Genomic DNA, 19,063 nt, shown 5'->3' on the forward strand with positions numbered 1-19,063 from the left:
AATAATAAATCAAAGTTAAAAAAAAAAAAAAAAAAAAGAAAGTCATTTAAGATGGGAGTCACAAAAATGATTTATAAATGTGTGTAGCATTTTATGTGAACCTAAAAATATACATACATTTATCACTTTTTAAATTTTAATTTTATTAATGTTTTATTTATTTTTGAGAGAGTGTATGCAGCAGGGGAGGGGCCAAGGGAGAGTGGGATAAGAGGATCTGAAGCGGGCTTTGCATTGAGAGCATAGAGCTGGATGCGGGGCTTGAATCCACGAATCATGATATCATGATCTGAGCCAAAGTTGGACGCTAAACTGACTGAGCCACCCGGTGTCCCTGGAGGCAATATATTTAGGTCCCTCTATTGAAATGAAAAATAGCCATGGTCAATGAGAAAGAATGAAATCTGGCCATTTGCAGCAGTGTGGATGGAACTGGAGGGTATTAAGCTAAGTGAAATAAGTCAGGCAGAGAAAGACATAACCATATGTTTTCACTCATATGTAGATCCTGAGAAACATAACAGAAGACTATGGGGGGAGGGGGAGGGGAAAAGTTACAGAGAGGGAGGGAGGCAAACCATAAGAGACTGTTAAGTACTGAGAACAAACTGAGGATTGGTGGGAGTGGGGGAGAGCGGAAAGTGGGTGATGGGCACTGAGGAGGGCACTTGTTGGGATGAGCACTGAATGTTGTATGGAAACCAATTTGACAATATATTTAATATAAAAAAAATAACCATGGTAATGTGCAGAGGTCTTGGAGGTTGCTGCTTATTTGACTTAATTTTCTTTATAGTGAAGAGAATGAAACATAAAGCCTTTAATCAAGGCTTTGGTCATCTTTGATAGTGGTTCTCAGTGGATGGTAATTTTCTCCCCAGTGGACATTTGATAATGTCTGAAGACATTTTTGGTTGTTACAGCTGGGATAGTCCTGCTGGTATCTAGTGGGTAGAGGGCAGAAATGTTGCTAAACATCCTCCAGTGAACAGGATAGCCCCATGCATCAAAGAATTATCTTCCCCAAGATGTCAGTAGTGCTGAGGTTGAGAAGCCCTGAATTCTATCGTAACATCTTGCAAGGTTTGTTCACTTTTGGCTCTCCATTGGTGTTAGCTATCTTATAAGATTCCCTTCTGTTTAATGGAGTGGTGGTAGAAAAGTCCTATCATTCTGGAGGGCTAAGGGGGTCCATTTTTTAATTAAAAAAATTGTTTTTACATTTATTTATTTTTGAGAGACAGAGAGAGAGAGAGCATGAGCAGGGGAGGGGCAGAGAGAGGGGGAGACAAAGAATCTGAAGCAGGCTCCAGGCTCTGAGCTGTCAGCACAGAGCCTGACGGGGAGCCCACGAGCTGTGAGATCATGACCTGAGCTGAAGTTGGATGCTCAATCAACTGAGCTACCCAGGTGCCCTCTAAGGGGTCCATTTTGAACTGTAACCTGAACCTAGTTAGCGCTGCCAAAAGTTGGGGATTTTGGCTGCTCAGGTTCAGAGTGAGTAGGGTTCCTTTCTCTAGTGTTTGTGGTTTCCCAGCTTTGAGATCTTAATGAAAATTGAGACAGACTTTTTGTTTCTTTCTTTGTTTTTCTGAGAGAAGTTTTATATTTAGAGAATTGTGTGATGGGCACATTTGCAACCAGAGCAAAATATTTTTGTTTTGAGCCACTTTTCTGAGTGCTTCTTTGTGTAAAATATTTCTGTTTGGAGAATTGATTTTTGAGGGCCTTAGTAATGGCTCATCTATTTTGCTGAATTTCCATTTTGGGTTCAGGAAGGCAGCTATGTAATCATCATCATCATTGACAGGTAGTAGAGTGCCCTCTTGATGCCTGGTATTGTACAGAATACTTGAAAAGAAGTAACATTCAGAAGATGATCCCAAAATAGAATTCCTTCTGTACTGAGTTTGAGCTAAGGCATTGGTTCTCAAATTTGTGATAGAAATTGTAATAGCAGGAAGTCATGTTCATGATAAATTAATTTTATCATGTGGACTGGAATGTACCACCAAATTATTTAAGATTTTGGCTTAGAAATATCTATCTTAATTGAATTTATATGCAGTCATTATGTCAGAATTATGTTTTACTACATGTATCAGTGACCTGACCAATGGTGGCTTAAATGATAAGGGCTTTATTTATTTATGTGTTTATTTCCTATGACAGTAAGTCTGGATGGGTGAAATCCAGGGGAGGTGTGGTGATTTTATAATTCTCTCTTTCCACACTCTTGCTCCTGTCCTTCTGGTCTACCATCTTTAGCTTGTAGCTTTCATCATCATATATGTAAGATGGCTGCTACAATCTTAGGCAAGGGTTTTACTCTCCAGGCAGGACAAAGAATGGAAGAATGAAGGAGGAAGGGACAGTGCTTACATATGGAACTATGGTACATTGCAAGGGGGTCTGGGATATACAGATTATTTAGCTGAGCATCTTGCTTCCTTGAACAAAGTTGGGGTTCTTTTACAAAGTAAGAGTAGATCCAGGGTAGGCAATTAGCTGTGACTGCCACAATAACAAAACAACTTAAAATGCACATTCATGAGCTTGTGTTCTCATAAAACACTGTTGGAGTTTTGTTTATTAATATTCTTTATTTATTTGAGGAATATTGGTTTTGTTGACAACTATCAAGGAAGTAATCTCAGATATTGAAGGTTTAAGAAATATGTGAAAAACTTTTAAAATGAGAAAATTCTTTTCATTGACTTTTTTCCCCTTGCAAATGAGAAAATGAAACTCTTACTTGATTTTAATGTACATTAAATGTATATTTAAAGTACAATGTAATCTAAGAGAGCAGTTTTCATAAGGACCATGGTTTGGGAACCGCTGGTATTCATATTTATGTGTACGGTTTATTTATTTGTGTCTCTACTTTCACTTATATTGTTTTCCTAGATAAGAACATTCTCTTTCAGTATTGTATGGTGTGGGCAATTAAAACATTATTTATAAAAAAAATTTTTTTTAAATGTTTATTTTCGAGATGGAGAGAGAGACACACAGAGTGCAAGTGGGGGAAGGGCAGAGAGAGAGAGGGAGACACAGAATCCGCAGGAGGCTCCAGGCTCCGAGCTGTCAGCACAGAACCTGACATGGGGCTCCAACTCAAAAAATGCAAGATCATGACCTGAGCCTAAGTCAGATGCTCAATTGACTGAGCCACCTAGGCGCCCCGAAAACATTCTTTATTTTTAAATGTTGTTTCTAAATTCTGTGTAATGATCCTGTATTGTTTTTTTTTTAAGTTTATTTATTTATCTTGAGAGAGAGAGAGAGTGCACACACTAGTGGGGGAGGGACAGAAAGAAAGGGGGGGGGAGAGAGAGAGAGAGAGAGAGAGAATGAGAATATCCCAAGCAGGCTCTGCACTGTCAGCACAGAGCCCATTGCAGGGCTCAAACTCATGAACCACAAGCTCATGACCTGAACTGAAATCAGATGCTTAACTGACTGAGCCACGCAGGTACCCCTGTTTGTTTTTTTTTTTTAATCCTCTGTTTTGTTTTTTTTTTTTAATTTTTTTTTTTTAACGTTTATTTATTTTTGAGACAGAGAGAGACACAGCATGAACGGGGGAGGGGCAGAGAGAAAGGGAGACACAGAATCTGAAACAGGCTCCAGGCTCTGAGCAGTCACGTCCACGCGGGGCTCGAACTCACGGACCGTGAGATCGTGACCTGAGCCGAAGTCGGACGCCTAACCGACTGAGCCACCCAGGCGCCCCTAAATCCTGTGTTTTATAATCAGCAAAAAAGTCTTACTAATTTTTCAAAGCCAGTGCAAGTCTTGACATCTTTGACCTTGCATCCTCTGCCTCAAATCCATTTTTATCCACTTCTTTTTGTAGAAGTTTATTTTTTATATTTTTATTTAAGTGATCTCTATACCCCATGTGAGGCTTGAACTCAAAACCCCGATATCAAGAGTTAGATGCTCTTCTGACTGAGCCAGTCAGGCGGCCCTTTATCTCCTTCTTGAAACTCCTAGAGCAATTATAGCCTGTACAACAGCATTTTTTCCTTATGGACTACATTGAACGCATTAGTAATTGTTCCATGTTAGCAAGATCACAGGCTCCCTGTTAATATTTTTCTGTGTGCCCCAATTTCTTAGCATAGTATTAGATATATAGTAGATACTTGTTTCCTGATCAACTAAATAATCACATTTAACGCATTAATACACACAAAAATATCATGAATTTAATAACAGGGTAGGCATAAAATGAAACATGACTAATAGCCAGTGTAATCAGAATTTCATGACTTTTGCCCTCACCTATTAATGTGGAACCTCTAGCTTCCCCAGATTGCTCTCCCTCCAGGTTTATTCTTGGAATCACCAAAGGGTGTTTCATGTGGGCTCACTAATGTATTCTGGCCACTGCCACATGGCACATCTTTTTCTTCCTGCCATGTTTGCTGCCCCTAGATATCAGAGGTGTATCTCTGTGCCTGATTATCTCCTTGGCTTTGTGCCATCCTGCCAGGTGTGGTGCTGATGCTGGGGCTTTTGAGGTGTCCCAGCCTCTTTTCTCCCCCCGCTATTCTGTCTTGTTGTGTGGACATCAAAGCAGAACTCTTTATACCTTGTTGTTTCAGAGCTTTTAGCGAAAGCTGCTATTTAGTTTCTTACTGTAGCTCCTCTGTTATGTTGAGTTCTTGGGGCTGGGCTGGGGGAGTAGTCCAAGTGATAGACACCATCTTGTGCACAGGACACTCCTCCTGTTCAAGCTCTGTTTATTGAACCAAGCTTTTCTGCCTCTCTTTAGTAAGGATGATTATTGTCCTAAAATGTTTCTTAGTCTTTCATGCAAATAGATGCTTTGAAAAAAATTTTTTTTAATGTTTATTTATTTTTTTGAGAGAAAGAGACAGAGCATGAGAGGGGGAGGAGCAGAAAGAGAGGAAGACACAGAATCTGAAGCAGGCTCCAGGCTCCAGCTGTCTGCACAGAGCCGGTCGTGGAGCTCAAACTCACTAACTGTGAGAGCATGACCTGAGTCGAAGTCGGGCACTAAACCGACTGAGCCACCCAGGTGCCCAAACAAATAGATGCTTTGAACAATCCTCAGTCTCCAGAGAAGTGTGAATCTTAGTATCAGGGATTGTTTAGGTTCTAGATTTCAAGGCCATTGTATAATTTTATTTATTTATTTGTGGGGTGGGTGGGGAGAGGGGCAGAGTAAAAGAGAAAGAGAATCTCACACAGGGTCCATGCTCAGTGTAGAACTTGGTGTGGGGCTGGATCCCACAACCCTGGGATCATGAACTGAGCTGAAATCAAGAGTTGGATGCTCAACTGACTGAGCTACCCAGGCACCCCACTGCCATTGTACTTTTAAAATACAATAAGTAAAACATACCTCAAAGATTCTCAAGCCCAAGTAGCAAGTCAGAGCTACTCAGACCATGATCTTGAACCCCCCCCCAAAAAAAAAAAAATTTTATCCCTGTTTTATATGTCTGATTGTATTGGAACCCAGTGTGAACTTTAAGGCTACAAAGAAAAGGAGGAGAAATGCACTCAATTTTATTTCTCAAATTGTACAATTCTTTTTATTTCTATGGCCCGTAAAATTGACTAAGCCTGTAGTTGAACAAAAATATTATGCATTGTTATCCTCTTCTCCAAAGCGGTTCTTTATTAATATTTAGTTAATCTTCCTTGGGTTTCAAGATGTACATTAGAGTGTATTTGGAACTGCACCTTGTGCAAATTCCCAGTAGGAATGAGGGTATATAGAAAAAAAGCAAGCCCCACACTTAGGATTGAGTCTCAAGTACTAATGCAAGTCATCAAGGAGGAGAAGGGTGAGTAAGCAAAAATTGGGAGATGAGGGGAACCAAGAACATAGAGCCTCCATAGCCAGATAGCCAAGGTGAAAGGAGTTAAAAGATGATCATCTGTGTCTGAAATAGCTTGTGAAACAGTGAGAACAACAAAATAGCTCTAGTAGTTTCCTGTTGTTTTAAGTTTCAGCTCATGTCTTTTTTAAACATGTGAGTTTCATTTAAGGAAAAGAAAAAAGTTTTGTAACCTATAGTTACATAGATGTATACTTAACCTAGTGTGCAGTGCTTGGTTGAGAGTGGTTATTCAGATAAGTGGACTCCTTGGGTATTTAGGTACTTGACTGCCAGTTCCTTGGAGGGTCAGTTCCGAGGAGTAGGACACCCAAGACACCATTGCAGAGCAGTGAGAACAAACGGGGCAGAGAGATCCAATGAAATGTCACCAGGACAGATGCCATTAGATACAGAGACACTGGACTCTGTGTCTCTGAGTCCACTGAGTCCTGCTTTGAAATCTAGAAATAGAAAACAATGGAGGAAGGGGGAATGCTGGAGAAATGCTCCCTGAGATCTGTTTGCCAAGACTTCATCATGATCTAGAGGTTCAGGAGACCTTGTGCCCTTCCCAGGGTCCCTCAGTTACTGAGTGACAGAGTCAGAAGCTACTTTAGGCCATCCTGCTCCCAGACTTCTTTCTTTACCTGTACAATGGAATGGGTTTTCAAAATAATCATTTATTATTTGTTATTGTTGCTATAATTTTATTGTTTGTTGTTTGTTGTTGTATGTCTCATTCCTAATAGAATATAAAAATTGCATTATAGTGGTTTTTACTTACTTCCATATGATGCTAGGTAGCTTAATTTGATAGTTCCAGAGCAAGACCGATGGTCTTGGAGCAGGAGCAAAATGGCCACAGAATGCTAGTATTGTTGATTGGAGCTACTTCCTGTGGTAGAGTGAAATTAAGTCATTAAAAAATTTTAAGAGTGAGATTTTTAGTTTTTTTAATTCTGTGCACATAAATGCTCCATGTATATCAATTGTATGATATTCAGGTTTACTTTAGAATTCTTTTCTAATTAAATTAGTTGGTCTAGAATGAATTATGTTCACCTGAAATTTATTTAGATACCAAAAGAATTAAGATTTCTTCTAATTATTCTTATTCTCCTTAAAAGTAACTTAATCACTAGAAAAATGATCTAAGGGAGTGCCTGGCTGGCTTAGCCGTTAGGGCATGCTACTCTTGATCTGGGGGTCATGAGTTTAAGCCCCACATTGGGTGTAGAGATTAGTTTTTAAAAACCTATTAAAAAATAATCTAAGATATTAAGATAATGGTAAGAAAACTGTCTTAAGCTGTTGGTAGCCAACTAGAAAAATTCTGAGATTTACCTTTGGGAATTCTGTGAAATCCTGAAATTTTGAGTTTTATTTTGGTTTGGGTTGCTTATTAGGCATATTATTATGCAAGGTTCTCTTTGGGGAATTTTGAACATTTTGTGTCCTTGCTTTTCGTATGTTATGTCTTGTTACACTGTGAATGAGACGATGAACACATTTTAAGGTTTTTTTTCTTTTATATATGGACATTTGGATACAAAAAGACATATGAAACATTTTTTTCTCTTTTTCAGAATTAAATGTGAGGGAGTCTGATATAAGAGTTTGTGATGAATCGTCATGTAAATATGGAGGAGTCTGTAAAGAAGATGGAGATGGTTTGAAATGTGCATGTCAGTTTCAGGTGAGGAAACCAATCCTATTTTGAAGAATTTTACATTTTTAACATTTTATCATTCTACATTTTTCAAATTAAAAAGCTTAAAGCACCTTGAATCCCATAAAGAAGTTGGACTTCCCAGCCCACTGATTTTTTTGTCATATGAAATACTATTATTTGTACATTCTTTGCTTCTTTCTTTGAGTTAAGAGGGCAGACTGGCAATAATAGATGTGAAGATGCTTTGAAAAAATATTAAAAGTTCTATTCAAATGTAAGTTCTACTTGTCACTGAAAAGAAATGAGTTTCTTATTTAAAACGTTGGCAATTTTCCCCCTTTCCTTCTCTTTCTAGGTTTTTTGCTTTCCATTAAATTTTTTTTTTTTTTTAATTTGAGTGTAGTTGACCCACAGTGTTACGTTAGTTTCAGGTGTACAACATAGTGATTCAGCTTCTTTATATGTTATGCTCTTCCCTTCCATTTTTATTTGCTACTGTCTCATCTCTTTATGCCAAAGAACATGGCTGACTCAGTGCCTCAGGGTAGGTCAGGGTTAGAGGTAAACTAGACAGAGGAACCTCAGACTAACATCTTTGCTTTTCAGATGCTCTTTTAGGTTGTGATTGTGTTGTCTAAAAACTAAAAAGAAGGAATGCAAAGGCTGTTACATTCAATTCTTTTTATTTGCTGTGATTAAATTATAATCTGGCTTCAAAAAGTTGCTCAGAAGATGGTCCCTGATTTAGGATTTGAGATGAAACAAAGGCAAAACTGGAATTTTTTTCACTTATCATTTTATTCTAATTGGACCCATCATTTTGGATTTTAAAGGAAGGAAAGGGTACAGAGATTAGAGACAAAAGCATAGGACAGTCAGTATTTCCAGTAACCCTATAACCTCAGCAAGTTCCTGTATGTTCATCTGAAAAGAGATGTTTTCTACCTTTTTTCTACCCTTTATGTTTTCTACCCTTTTTTATGATATTGTAATGAGAATCAAAATCAGAGAGGCTGCATATGAATTCTCTGAAAACTTAAAACTATTGGAGGAAGAGTAGGGAGGGAGATATACTATTGTCCAGCTACACAGACCCTTCATAGTCAAAGGGACTTTATAATGCACTATTTATTCACAGTAGCTATCTTTGATGTGGTTTAGCTGACCTTGTGCCCGCACCTACCTGGTTACTCATGCAATGAATGTTCTCTTCAATGTGTTATGTTTGGCTTCCCTGCCTGCTCCCTAACCATTCTTGAAAGGGATAGCAACTAAAGTGGGCTTCTTTCCTTAAAAGAAGGTATTGGTGTATATAGTGTTACTAAGCCCTCATGAACTTTTACCGCTTTCTGTTCTTCACCTTAGATAATTTTTTATGATCTGCCTTCAGATTCCCTAATCTTTTCTTCTCTTCTCCATTCAGTACATCCAGTGAGTTTTTATTTTCAGATATTTTATTTCTAGAATTTATAGTTTTGATTTCTTGACTGAGATTTCCTGTGTTTTCATTCATCACAAGCATATTTTCCTCTAGCTTAGATCCTATTGCTGCTTCAAAATCTTTGCTAATTTCAGCATCTGGGACATCTCAGGGATCAGATTGTCTTTTCATTTGAAAATGGATTGTGTTTTCCTTTTTCTTTGTATTAGGGTAATTTTGAATTTATTGTACACATTGTGAATGATATGTTTTAGAGTGTTTGAATTTTGTTATGTTCCTCTGAAGAGTACTGTCACTTGGAAGCAATTAAGTTGGCTGAACTCAAACTGCACATTCTCTTCCCTGTTGTGGGAAGCAACACAAATATCAGTTCATTTCTTTTAGTCTTTGCCTGGGCTACTTAGAATCTGCCTCATGAGTGGTTTGGGAGTCAGCGAGAAGTTTGGTCTGAGTTTATATACAGAATCTGGAAGGCCCTTCTGACTCTTTCCTTTCTGGGTTTCTCTCTTTTTAGTGGCTCTGATTGCCCTGAACGCTATTCTTTGGTTCATTGAGCCAGAAAGATTGGAGCTTTCTTACTGGTGTTTTAGCCATTCCTGTATTGGGAAGACTGAAGCTGTTCCCTCTTCCAGCTGTCTTACATTTCTTTAGGTTAAATTCCTTGATGTGGAATTGTTGAGCCAGTGGATGCTTATGTACAGATAACATTCTCATCAATAACAGTACATTTGACTGCTGGTTTCCTCTTAGCCTCTTGGTAATGGGTTTTGTCAATCCTTTAAAAAATTTTTTTATTTTACTGTTTACTTATTTTGAGAGAGAGTGATCATGAGAGGAGAAGTAGAGAGAAAGGGAGAGAGGGAATTCCAAGCAGGTTCTGTGCTGAAAGTACAGATCTCATGAACTGCAAGATCATGACCTGAGCTAAAGCCAAGAGTTGGACTCTCAACTAACTGAGCCACCAGTCACCCTTCAGTCCTTTTAAATTGTAAATCTGGGGGCGCCTGGGTGGCTTGGTCGGTTAACCGACTTCGGGACTTCGGCTCAGGTCATGATCTCACAGCCCATGAGTTCGAGCCCCACGTCGGGCTCTGCTGACCGCTCAGAGCCTGCAGCCTGTTTCAGATTCTGTGTCTCCCTCTGTCTCTGCCCCTCCCCTGTTCATGCTCTGTCTCTCTCTGTCTCAAAAATAAATAAACGTTGAAAAAAAAAATTAAAAAAAAATAAATAAAAATAAAAAAATAAATTGTAAATCTGTATGGCCAAAAAATTTTTTTTTTAAATTTTCATTTGATTGTTAGAGAAATTGAAAATTTGCCATGTGTTTATTGACCATTTTTTTGTGAATTTATATTTCATATTCTTTGCCCATTTTTTGGAGTATTTTCTTTTCTCCTTGTGTTGATATGTGAAGACATATGCATACTCTATATATAGTATACTATTTGAGTACTTATATATTGCTTACTATGCTGAGCATTATCCATTAATAGTTCTAAATGTGTATATACATATGGATATATATATATATATATATGTGTGTGTATATATATATATATGTATATATATATATATCCATATATATAAAAGCCTCTATAACTCATAAACTCCCATGAGAACCTGTGATATGGGTACCGTTTTTATGTTTTTTAAAAGAGTAATGTATGCCCATTTACATACATTGAAGGATTGACAACAACTTGAACATTATATAAGAAGATGTATAATACAATGAAAAATGTCTTTCACTCCAGACTACCAATTGCTCTTTTTTTTTTTTTTTTTTATGTTTTTATTTATTTTTGAGACAGAGAGAGACAGAGCATGAGCAGGGAAGGGGCAGAGAGAGAGGGAGACACAGAATCGGAAGCAGGCTCCAGGCTCTGAGCCATCAGCACAGAGCCCGATGCAGGGCTCGAACTCACAGACTGTGAGATCATGACCTGAGCCAAAGTCGGATGCTCAACCGACTGAGTCACCCAGGCGCCCCTCAATTGCTCTTCTTTTTTTTTTTTTTTTTTTTAACTTTTTTTTAATGTTTATTTATTTTTAAGACAGAGAGAGACAGAGCATGAATGGGGGAGGGGCAGAGAGAGAGGGAGACACAGAATCGGAAGCAGGCTCCAGGCTCTGAGCCATCAGCCCAGAGCCCGACGCGGGGCTCGAGCTCACGAACCGTGAGATCGTGACCTGAGCTGAAGTTGGACGCTCAACCGACTGAGCCACCCAGGCGCCCCTCAATTGCTCTTCTTAAAGGCAACATCTGTTACTTGTATTTCCTTCTAGAAATATTGTACGTTCTATAGGCATATGCGATTGACCCTTGAACAACACAGGCTTGACCTGTGTGGGTCCACTTATACATGGATTTTTTATAGTACAGTCCTGTAAATGTATTTTCTCTTTTATGTGATTTTTTTTCATAGCATTTTCTTTTCTCTAGCTTACTTCATTGTAAAAGTAACAATATATAATACATGTAACATACCAAATATGTGTTAATTGTTTATGTTATTGGTAAGGCTTCTTGTCAATAGCAGGTTATTAGTAGCTAAGATTTTGGGGTGTCAAAAGTTATGCATGGGTTTTTGATGTGCGGGGGATTGGTACCCCTAACACCCATGTTGTTTAAGGGTCAATTGTAGGTATTTTAGTTTCTCTTTTAAGTTTTAAACCACTCAGTAGTATTTACCTTAGAGTGTTCCTTTTTAATTGAGAGTACAAAAGTTTTGAAGAAGTTATTCTAGTGTCATTTTCATTTTGTTTATAATTTTTAATATAAATAATTTTTTTAATTTAAATTCATGTTAATATATATATTATATGTGTGTGATATAAAGAAGTTTAAATTTTTGTATCATATTTTATTTTTGTCTTCATGATTCTGCTTTTCATTGATTGAAAGTCTTTCCTTGCAACTTTAAGATTATAAAGAAATAACCTCTTTGACCTTTGTCACATATTTGGACAGCTAGAAAATCCTTGTATGATCTGTCTGAATCCTTTGCATTCTTACCTGGTGGCAAAGCAAGAAAGAGAAATAAAAGTTAGGAGTTGAGATCACTAGATATTTATCCAAGCCTTTATCCAAGGCTTGCTTTGTGCTTGGTGCCAGATGCTGAGGATATAAAGATGTTTAAAGACAAGTTGCTTGCCCTGTAGGAGCAAACTGCCTCAGGGCTTACAGCATGATTTGATCCTGCTGCTGAACAAACCTTCCTTTGACTATTCTGCCTTCTTATAATTTATAGATCCGTTCAATTTAGACCTAGGTGATTGCCAGTTGAAGAAAAATCACCTCCTATGTCCATTAAACACTTATTTGCTGGTTTCTTTAGCTGTATCTTTCAATTCATTTAAAAAACTTGCTTATGATTCAGCATGCTTTTAGTGTTAATATTGTTTATTAACCATATTATAATTTCTGGCTTATAATTTAAATACATTTTAACAGATAATAACAGGATTTTAAATAAAGTCTAAAATTTTTTTTTTCAGTCTGCTAGTAAGAGCTATTATATCTTGTGACATTATATACACAAACCTACTTTTATTTTGTACCAAGAAAAATGATCAGTATTGCATCTTTCTATGAATACGTGGATTATATCCAAAGAGGAGTGCCTACGACTTTCCTATTTTCTTTTTTCCTCTTTGTCCTTTTCCTTCTCCCTGGAGTACTCCAGACTGTGTTTTTTTTTTCCTGAATTTATCAATGTCTGCTATTGCTAGGTGTTGCATGCCCTCTTATTAGACCTTTGTATTAGAGTTCTCCAGAGAAACAGAACCAATAGGAAATACACACACACAGAATGAGGGGAAAAAGGGAGGGGACGATATATTTTAAGGAATTGGTTTGCTTGATTATGGAGGCTGACAAGTCACGTGATCTGTTGTCTGCAAGCTGGATGTCCAGGAAAGCTGATAGTGTAGTTCCAGTCCAAGTCTGAAGGCCTGAGAATCCGGGGAGATGAAGATGTAAGTCCCAGTCTAAGACTGAAGTCCTGAAAACCAGGAGAATAGCCTTGTCCCAAATCCAGCAGTCAGGCAGGGAGACCCAGTTCTCCTTTCCTCTACTTTTTTGTTCTATTCAGGCCCTCAGATCGATTGGATGATCCCACCAACATTGGGGAGGGCACTTAGTCAGTTGATTCTAATGGAAATTCAATCAGAAACACCTTCAGAGGGGCGCCTGGGTGGCTCAGTCGGTTAAGCGTCCGACTTCAGCTCAGGTCACGATCTCGCGGTCCACGAGTTCGAGCCCCGCGTCGGGCTCTGGGCTGATGGCTCAGAGCCTGGAGCTTGCTTCCGATTCTGTGTCTCCCTCTCTCTCTGCCCCTCCCCCGTTCATGCTGTGTCTCTCTCTGTCTCAGAAATAAATAAACGTTAAAAAAAAAAAAAAAAAAGAAACACCCTCAGAGAGCATCCAGAGATAATGTTTAATCTGGGCACCCTGGGGCCTAGTCAGGTTGACACATAATATTGACCATCACAATCTTGTTGCTATTTTCTTACTTATTATATTCAGCAAAGTTCTTGACATGCAGTAGGCACACAATACATGCTTGAATGGATGTGGCTCAGAGTTGTACACTCCGCACCTTTCTAAACTACTTCAAATTACATTCTTCTAGCTAAATAGAAGGTATAGGGAGAATTGTTTCACCCAGCAAGGGTGGCAGTATGGAGGAGGCGGACCTTAGGTTAGAGTCAGTGCCGACGTCAGAAGTTGCATGTTGTTAAAATCGCCAAATCCCTTCATTTGCCTAGAGCATAATGAGAGGCTCCTAAGAGAGACCCCTGGAAACAGACTGACCAAAGAACAGCAGGTCTTCTCCTTCCATCTCATGCTCACTCCTAGGTATGTATGTGCTTGTTAGGTTGAATTTCAGGCACGATTTTAAGCTCCCTGTTCACTACCACCAAATGACACATGGTAACACCCTGCTGAATAACTCAACTGTGTAGTGGTTAGAATACATCACTTGTGAGAAATTGTGGGTCTCCCACTTACTAGCTATGACCGTGGGCAACTACGTAAGACTCAGAAGTGATGAAGGCATAGCAAAACCAGCTAATATTTACTGAGAATTTACCATGGCCAGATATAAATGCTAAAGATGGATTTCTCTTATTTAATCTTCACAACAACTTTATTAGATAGATGCATTAGGTGGAGGAAATGGCAATGATGCTAGCCTATAGTTACGTGGATGGTAGATCCAGAGATCATGTATTTCTTTGTGTTTTCTATAGCATGTATCTTGGGACTTTGCATTCCGGTGGTATTGAATAAATGAATTTTGATTTTAATAAAATGACATTATATAATTAGTGCTTATTAGCTTATTATAAACATAGCCAAGAATTTCTCTCTTACCTCATTGGATTTTTATAGCAAGCAAATGCACTAGATAGCACAGGGATTTTCTTATCTTTATGGATAGTTGATAGTTATTTTCATTATAAATGTGAAAAAAGGTGTGAGAAAATGGTATAACTCTCTTTTATTTAAACCAAACAAAAGAACAAACTATTCTGTAGAAGTATGTCACAGTACTATGGTATTACATTCATAAATATGAAGTGAACTATTAATATTCCTGCTTAGTTTTGAAAGTTTATTTTTGTTTCTTTTGCAGTGCCATACAAATTACATTCCTGTCTGTGGATCAAATGGGGACACTTATCAAAATGAATGCTTTCTCAGAAGGGCTGCTTGTAAGCACCAGAAAGAGATAACAGTAGTAGCAAGAGGACCATGCTACTCTGGTATGTGTGATACTCTTCTGAATAAATGTTAGAGATGATTCCATCATAGTTTCTAAAAGGCAATTTCCAGTCAGAGATGTATTCCCAGAACTGCTCTATGGATTAGTTGTTTGGGGAGTGGAGGGGCTCTTTTTTGTCTGCATTTCATGTCGTTGCTTTAAATTTGTTTTTTAATGTTTGTTTATTTTTGCAAGAGAGAGAGAGATAGAGATAGAGAGAGATAATGTGAGCAGGGGAGGGGGAGAGAGAGAGGGAGACACAGAATCTGAAGCAGGCTCCAGGCTCTGAACTGTCAGCACAGAGCCTGATGCAGGGCTCAAACTAATGAACTGTGAGATCATGACCTGAGCCGAAGTCAGATGCTTAACCGATTGAGCCACCCAAGCACCCCTCGTGTTGTTGCTTTTTAACCCCAGGTGGTGAAATTTCGTGGGGTCTTTGCCTGCCTTTTGCCTTATGGTTTGAATATTAGAACGAGATTTGGGGTGGAAATTACATGGGATCCATTTTGTTGGGTTTTATTTTCATGGCAGGGGAAAGGGGTGGAGAATATTTATAGAAAGTCATTAGTGGCATCCCAGGATGTGTCTCTTTCCAAGCTTGTCTCTTTTTATATCATCTCTATTCTGTCTGCCAATCCTTGTCACCTATCTTCCCCCAGGTTTTTTGTATTTATTTCTCTTTTCCTTCCTGAATCAGTAGTGGTTAATTTTGGAAGGCACTAATGTAAGTTTCTTACTTGCATTTGTATTTGGGGACAGGGATGCAAGTGAAGTGTTGTAATTAGAATTATCGTATGAAGGTTAGCAGTATAGGTGTAGACACTTCCTATATGATATACTTTATTTATTTATTTATTTATTTTCCTATGTATTATAGTGCCTGTGTCCAGAATTTTTACTGGGGCTCCATTTCATAAGCACGAATGATCCATTGTCCATGTGGTTGATCTCAAACTCCAGGTCCACTAATACCATATATTTGAAAGCCCCCACTCTAAATTAGGTGGCTGGTCTTTGTGGTTGGCCAACCCTCTACCCTAAGGCTATAGAGTGTGGCCAGCCCCACCCTATCATCTGATGTGGTTAGCACCCTCCTGAAACGAGACACTTCTGGCAGGTATGATGTAGATTACCTTAAAGAAGCTGAGGGCAGGGGTGCCTGGGTGGCTCAGTCGGTTAAGCCTCTGACTTTGGCTCAGGTCATGATCTCATTCATGGCTCTCGGGGCTCTGTGCTGACAGCTCAGCTTTGGATTCTGTGTCTCTCTCTCTTTCTCCCTCTCCCTGGCTTGTGCTCTGTTTCTCTCTCTCTCTCAAAAATAAGTAAACATTTAAAAAAATTAAAAAGAAAATACAAAAAAGCTGTGGGCAAAGACCAGGCCTTTCTTTGGACAATACCAAATTCTTTTCCCTACATCAAATAATTATGTGCTTCGTGAAACGATTATGTTCTCAGGCCAATAGACTATCATTTGTTGTGATTCTTGTATACTTCTCTAAGTACATTGTGTTTCACAGACTTGGTTTAGAAACTAAAAAAGAGGGGCACCTGGGTGGCTCAGTCGGTTAAGTGTCCAACTTTGGCTCAGGTCATGATCCAACGGTTTGTGAGTTTGAGCCCCATGTCAAACTCTGTGTTGACAGCTCAGAGCCTGGAGCCTGCTTCGGATTCTGTGTCTCCCATACTCTCTGTTCCTCCTCCTCTTGCACTCTGTCTCTCTCTCTCTCTCAAAAATAAATAAAATGTAAAAAAAAAAAAAAAAAAAAGTAAAAAAGAATATGGAGCTCTTTACAATCCCAAATTAATTAGGTGTCTCTTATGAGGAGCATGTGTTTAAGACACAAAGTGCTTTGATAGGCAGTGAATGGTAAACATTAGAATCAGGGTGGTAGATTGGAAAGAGCACTGCACTGGGGTTGAAAGACCTAATTTTAACTCCAGCTCTTATTTATTTATTTTTTTTAATTTTTTATTTTTTTAATTTTTTTTTTTCAACCTTTTTTATTTATTTTTGGGACAGAGAGAGACAGAGCATGAACGGGGGAGGGGCAGAGAGAGAGGGAGACACAGAATCGGAAACAGGCTCCGAGCCATCAGCCCAGAGCCCGACGCGGGGCTCGAACTCAGGGACCGCGAGATCGTGACCTGGCTGAAGTCGGACGCTTAACCGACGGCGCCACCCAGGCGCCCCTCTTATTTATTTTTTATTAAAAAATTTTTTTATGTTTATATTTGAGAGAGAGAGAGAGAAAGAGAGAGAGAGTGTGCATGGGCAGGGGAGGGGCACAGAGACACAGAGACAGAATCTGAAGCAAGCTCCAGGCTCTGAGCTGTCACTCAGAGCCCAATGTTGGGCTTGAACTCACAAACTAGGAGATCATGACCTGAGCTGAAGTCAGATGCTTAACTGACTGAGCCACCCAGGACGCCCCCCTCCAGCTCTTGTTTACTTATTTACTATATGACCTTGGACAAGTCACTTAGTTACTCTGAGCCCCAGTTATTTAAAGTGTTAAATGGATACCATCTCTTGGGATTGTTAAATGAAGATTGAATAAGCTAAGCTGTAAGGTGCTATATTGATCTTGTTAGACGCTTGGTGGGACATTGCTAGAAATAAGTCTTTTGTTTACTTGCAAAATGCTTACTTAGAGCTTTAGCCTTTTTTCCTCTGTGAAATTTTTCTCCTGTGGCATCTCCTGACAGAGTTTTTTTCACACTTTGTGCGTATCTCTATGTATATATCATACTGTATTTCATTTATCTGACACATCTGTCTTCAGCTGGATCAGTTGCTTCTCAACAGGAGGGCAGGATGCCCTATCTGGGGAGGTATATTATAGTCCCAGGGTTTGGGTGGAGTTGTGTGGATGGGGAAAGGCACATGAACAATGAAAATACAATCTACAAGAAGAACTCAACTCATTATCAGAGTAGTCACAATATTTCAGAGTTTTTATCTTTATTTTATTTATTTATTTTATTTTTTAATGTTTGTTTATTTATTTTTGAGAGAGCACAAGCAGGGAGAGGCAGAGAGGGGTACAGAGGATCCAAGGTGGACTCTGTGCTGACAGCAGTGAGCCCGATATAGAGCTCGAATTTACGTACCACCAGGTTAGGACCTGAGCCGAAGTTGGATGCTCGACCGACTGAGCCACCCAGGTGCTCCTATTTCAGAATTCTAAAGGACACTAAAGGAAAGTTTGAGGTATTATATTCATTAAAATTTAGCATGGGTTGAAAACAGATTGAGAGCATCTCATGCACTGGGGCTATCTTATTCAATTTATTCCTACCATTTACTATGTTGCCTACCACATGATATGTACCCAGTCAGTGTATGTAGAATGGAATGAAAAAAGGAGTGTTTTCCTTTTTTTTTTTAATTTTTTCAAAAAAGAATTTTTTTGTTGTTAACATTTATTCATTTTTGAGAGTGAGACAGAGCATGAGCGGGGGAGGGGCAGAGAGAGAGGGAGACACAGAATCTGAAGCAGGCTCCAGGTTCTGAGCTGTCAGCACAGAGCCTGACGTGGGTCTCTGACTCACAGACCATAAGATCATGACCTGAGCCGAAGTCAGACGCTTAACCGACTGAGCCCCCCCAGGCGCCCCAAAAAGGAGTGTTTTTCTAAAAAAAAGTTTGGTCATAGAACAATTTTTTAATTGAGTTCCCTTCTTTGTCTTTTTTCTGCTCTTCTACTCTTTTTCTTTTCCTTTGTGTACTCAGATCTAATTATTTATGGTTGGTTAATCAGAATCGAACACAGTTTTAGACTTTATAAAATCCCTTGAAGATTTTGCAGTGGATATTACAAAAAACATGTATTGTTCCGGTTCCTCCTATTTCCACTATGTTTGAGAATTTGATTATTGTTTGAAGGAGATCAAAGGGAAAGGGACAATATTGTGAAGGCTGTTATCTCCCACTCTGGGGAACCATTTGAAGAACTGGAGCGGGTTCCTGAGGATGTGTCTCCCCCCCAACCCCTGAAAGTGCTGGATAAAGTGTGCCAAGCTCTTTTGCCACCTCTGCTTTTTTACTGCATCATGCTGATGATATTATAGCACTACCCTCTCTTCAACATGCTCTGCATCATATGTTGGCCTTTTTAGGATTTATAAAATAAGCATTTTATATTAATTACATTTTAGGCCGACTTTTTGCTGGTAACTTTGAGGGAGGCTTTTTAATTTCACTAGTAACAAGTGTCCCACCTACACCTTGGTGTGAGTCCTTCTGGTGAGGTTTCCTAGAGGAAGCTAATTTCATCAGTAATATGAAAACCTCAGCTCAGAAGTTCTTTCC

General features: G+C 38.9%; 1 protein-coding gene across 2 annotated transcripts in view; it reads left to right on the forward strand.

Annotated features, from left to right (window-relative positions):
- Positions 1-19,063, forward strand: part of TMEFF1 (transmembrane protein with EGF like and two follistatin like domains 1) — a 166,289-nt gene that overhangs the window by 93,203 nt on the left and 54,023 nt on the right. For both annotated transcript variants that reach the window (XM_042912842.1, XM_042912843.1), the window contains exons 2-3: positions 7,451-7,560; positions 14,620-14,749. In XM_042912842.1, coding sequence (XP_042768776.1) covers positions 7,451-7,560; positions 14,620-14,749 — 240 coding nt within the window. The remainder of the gene's footprint in view (positions 1-7,450; positions 7,561-14,619; positions 14,750-19,063) is intronic.

The sequence above is a fragment of the Panthera leo genome, chromosome D4 (assembly GCF_018350215.1).
Source record: "Panthera leo isolate Ple1 chromosome D4, P.leo_Ple1_pat1.1, whole genome shotgun sequence".
Classification (NCBI taxonomy): Eukaryota; Metazoa; Chordata; class Mammalia; order Carnivora; family Felidae; genus Panthera; species Panthera leo.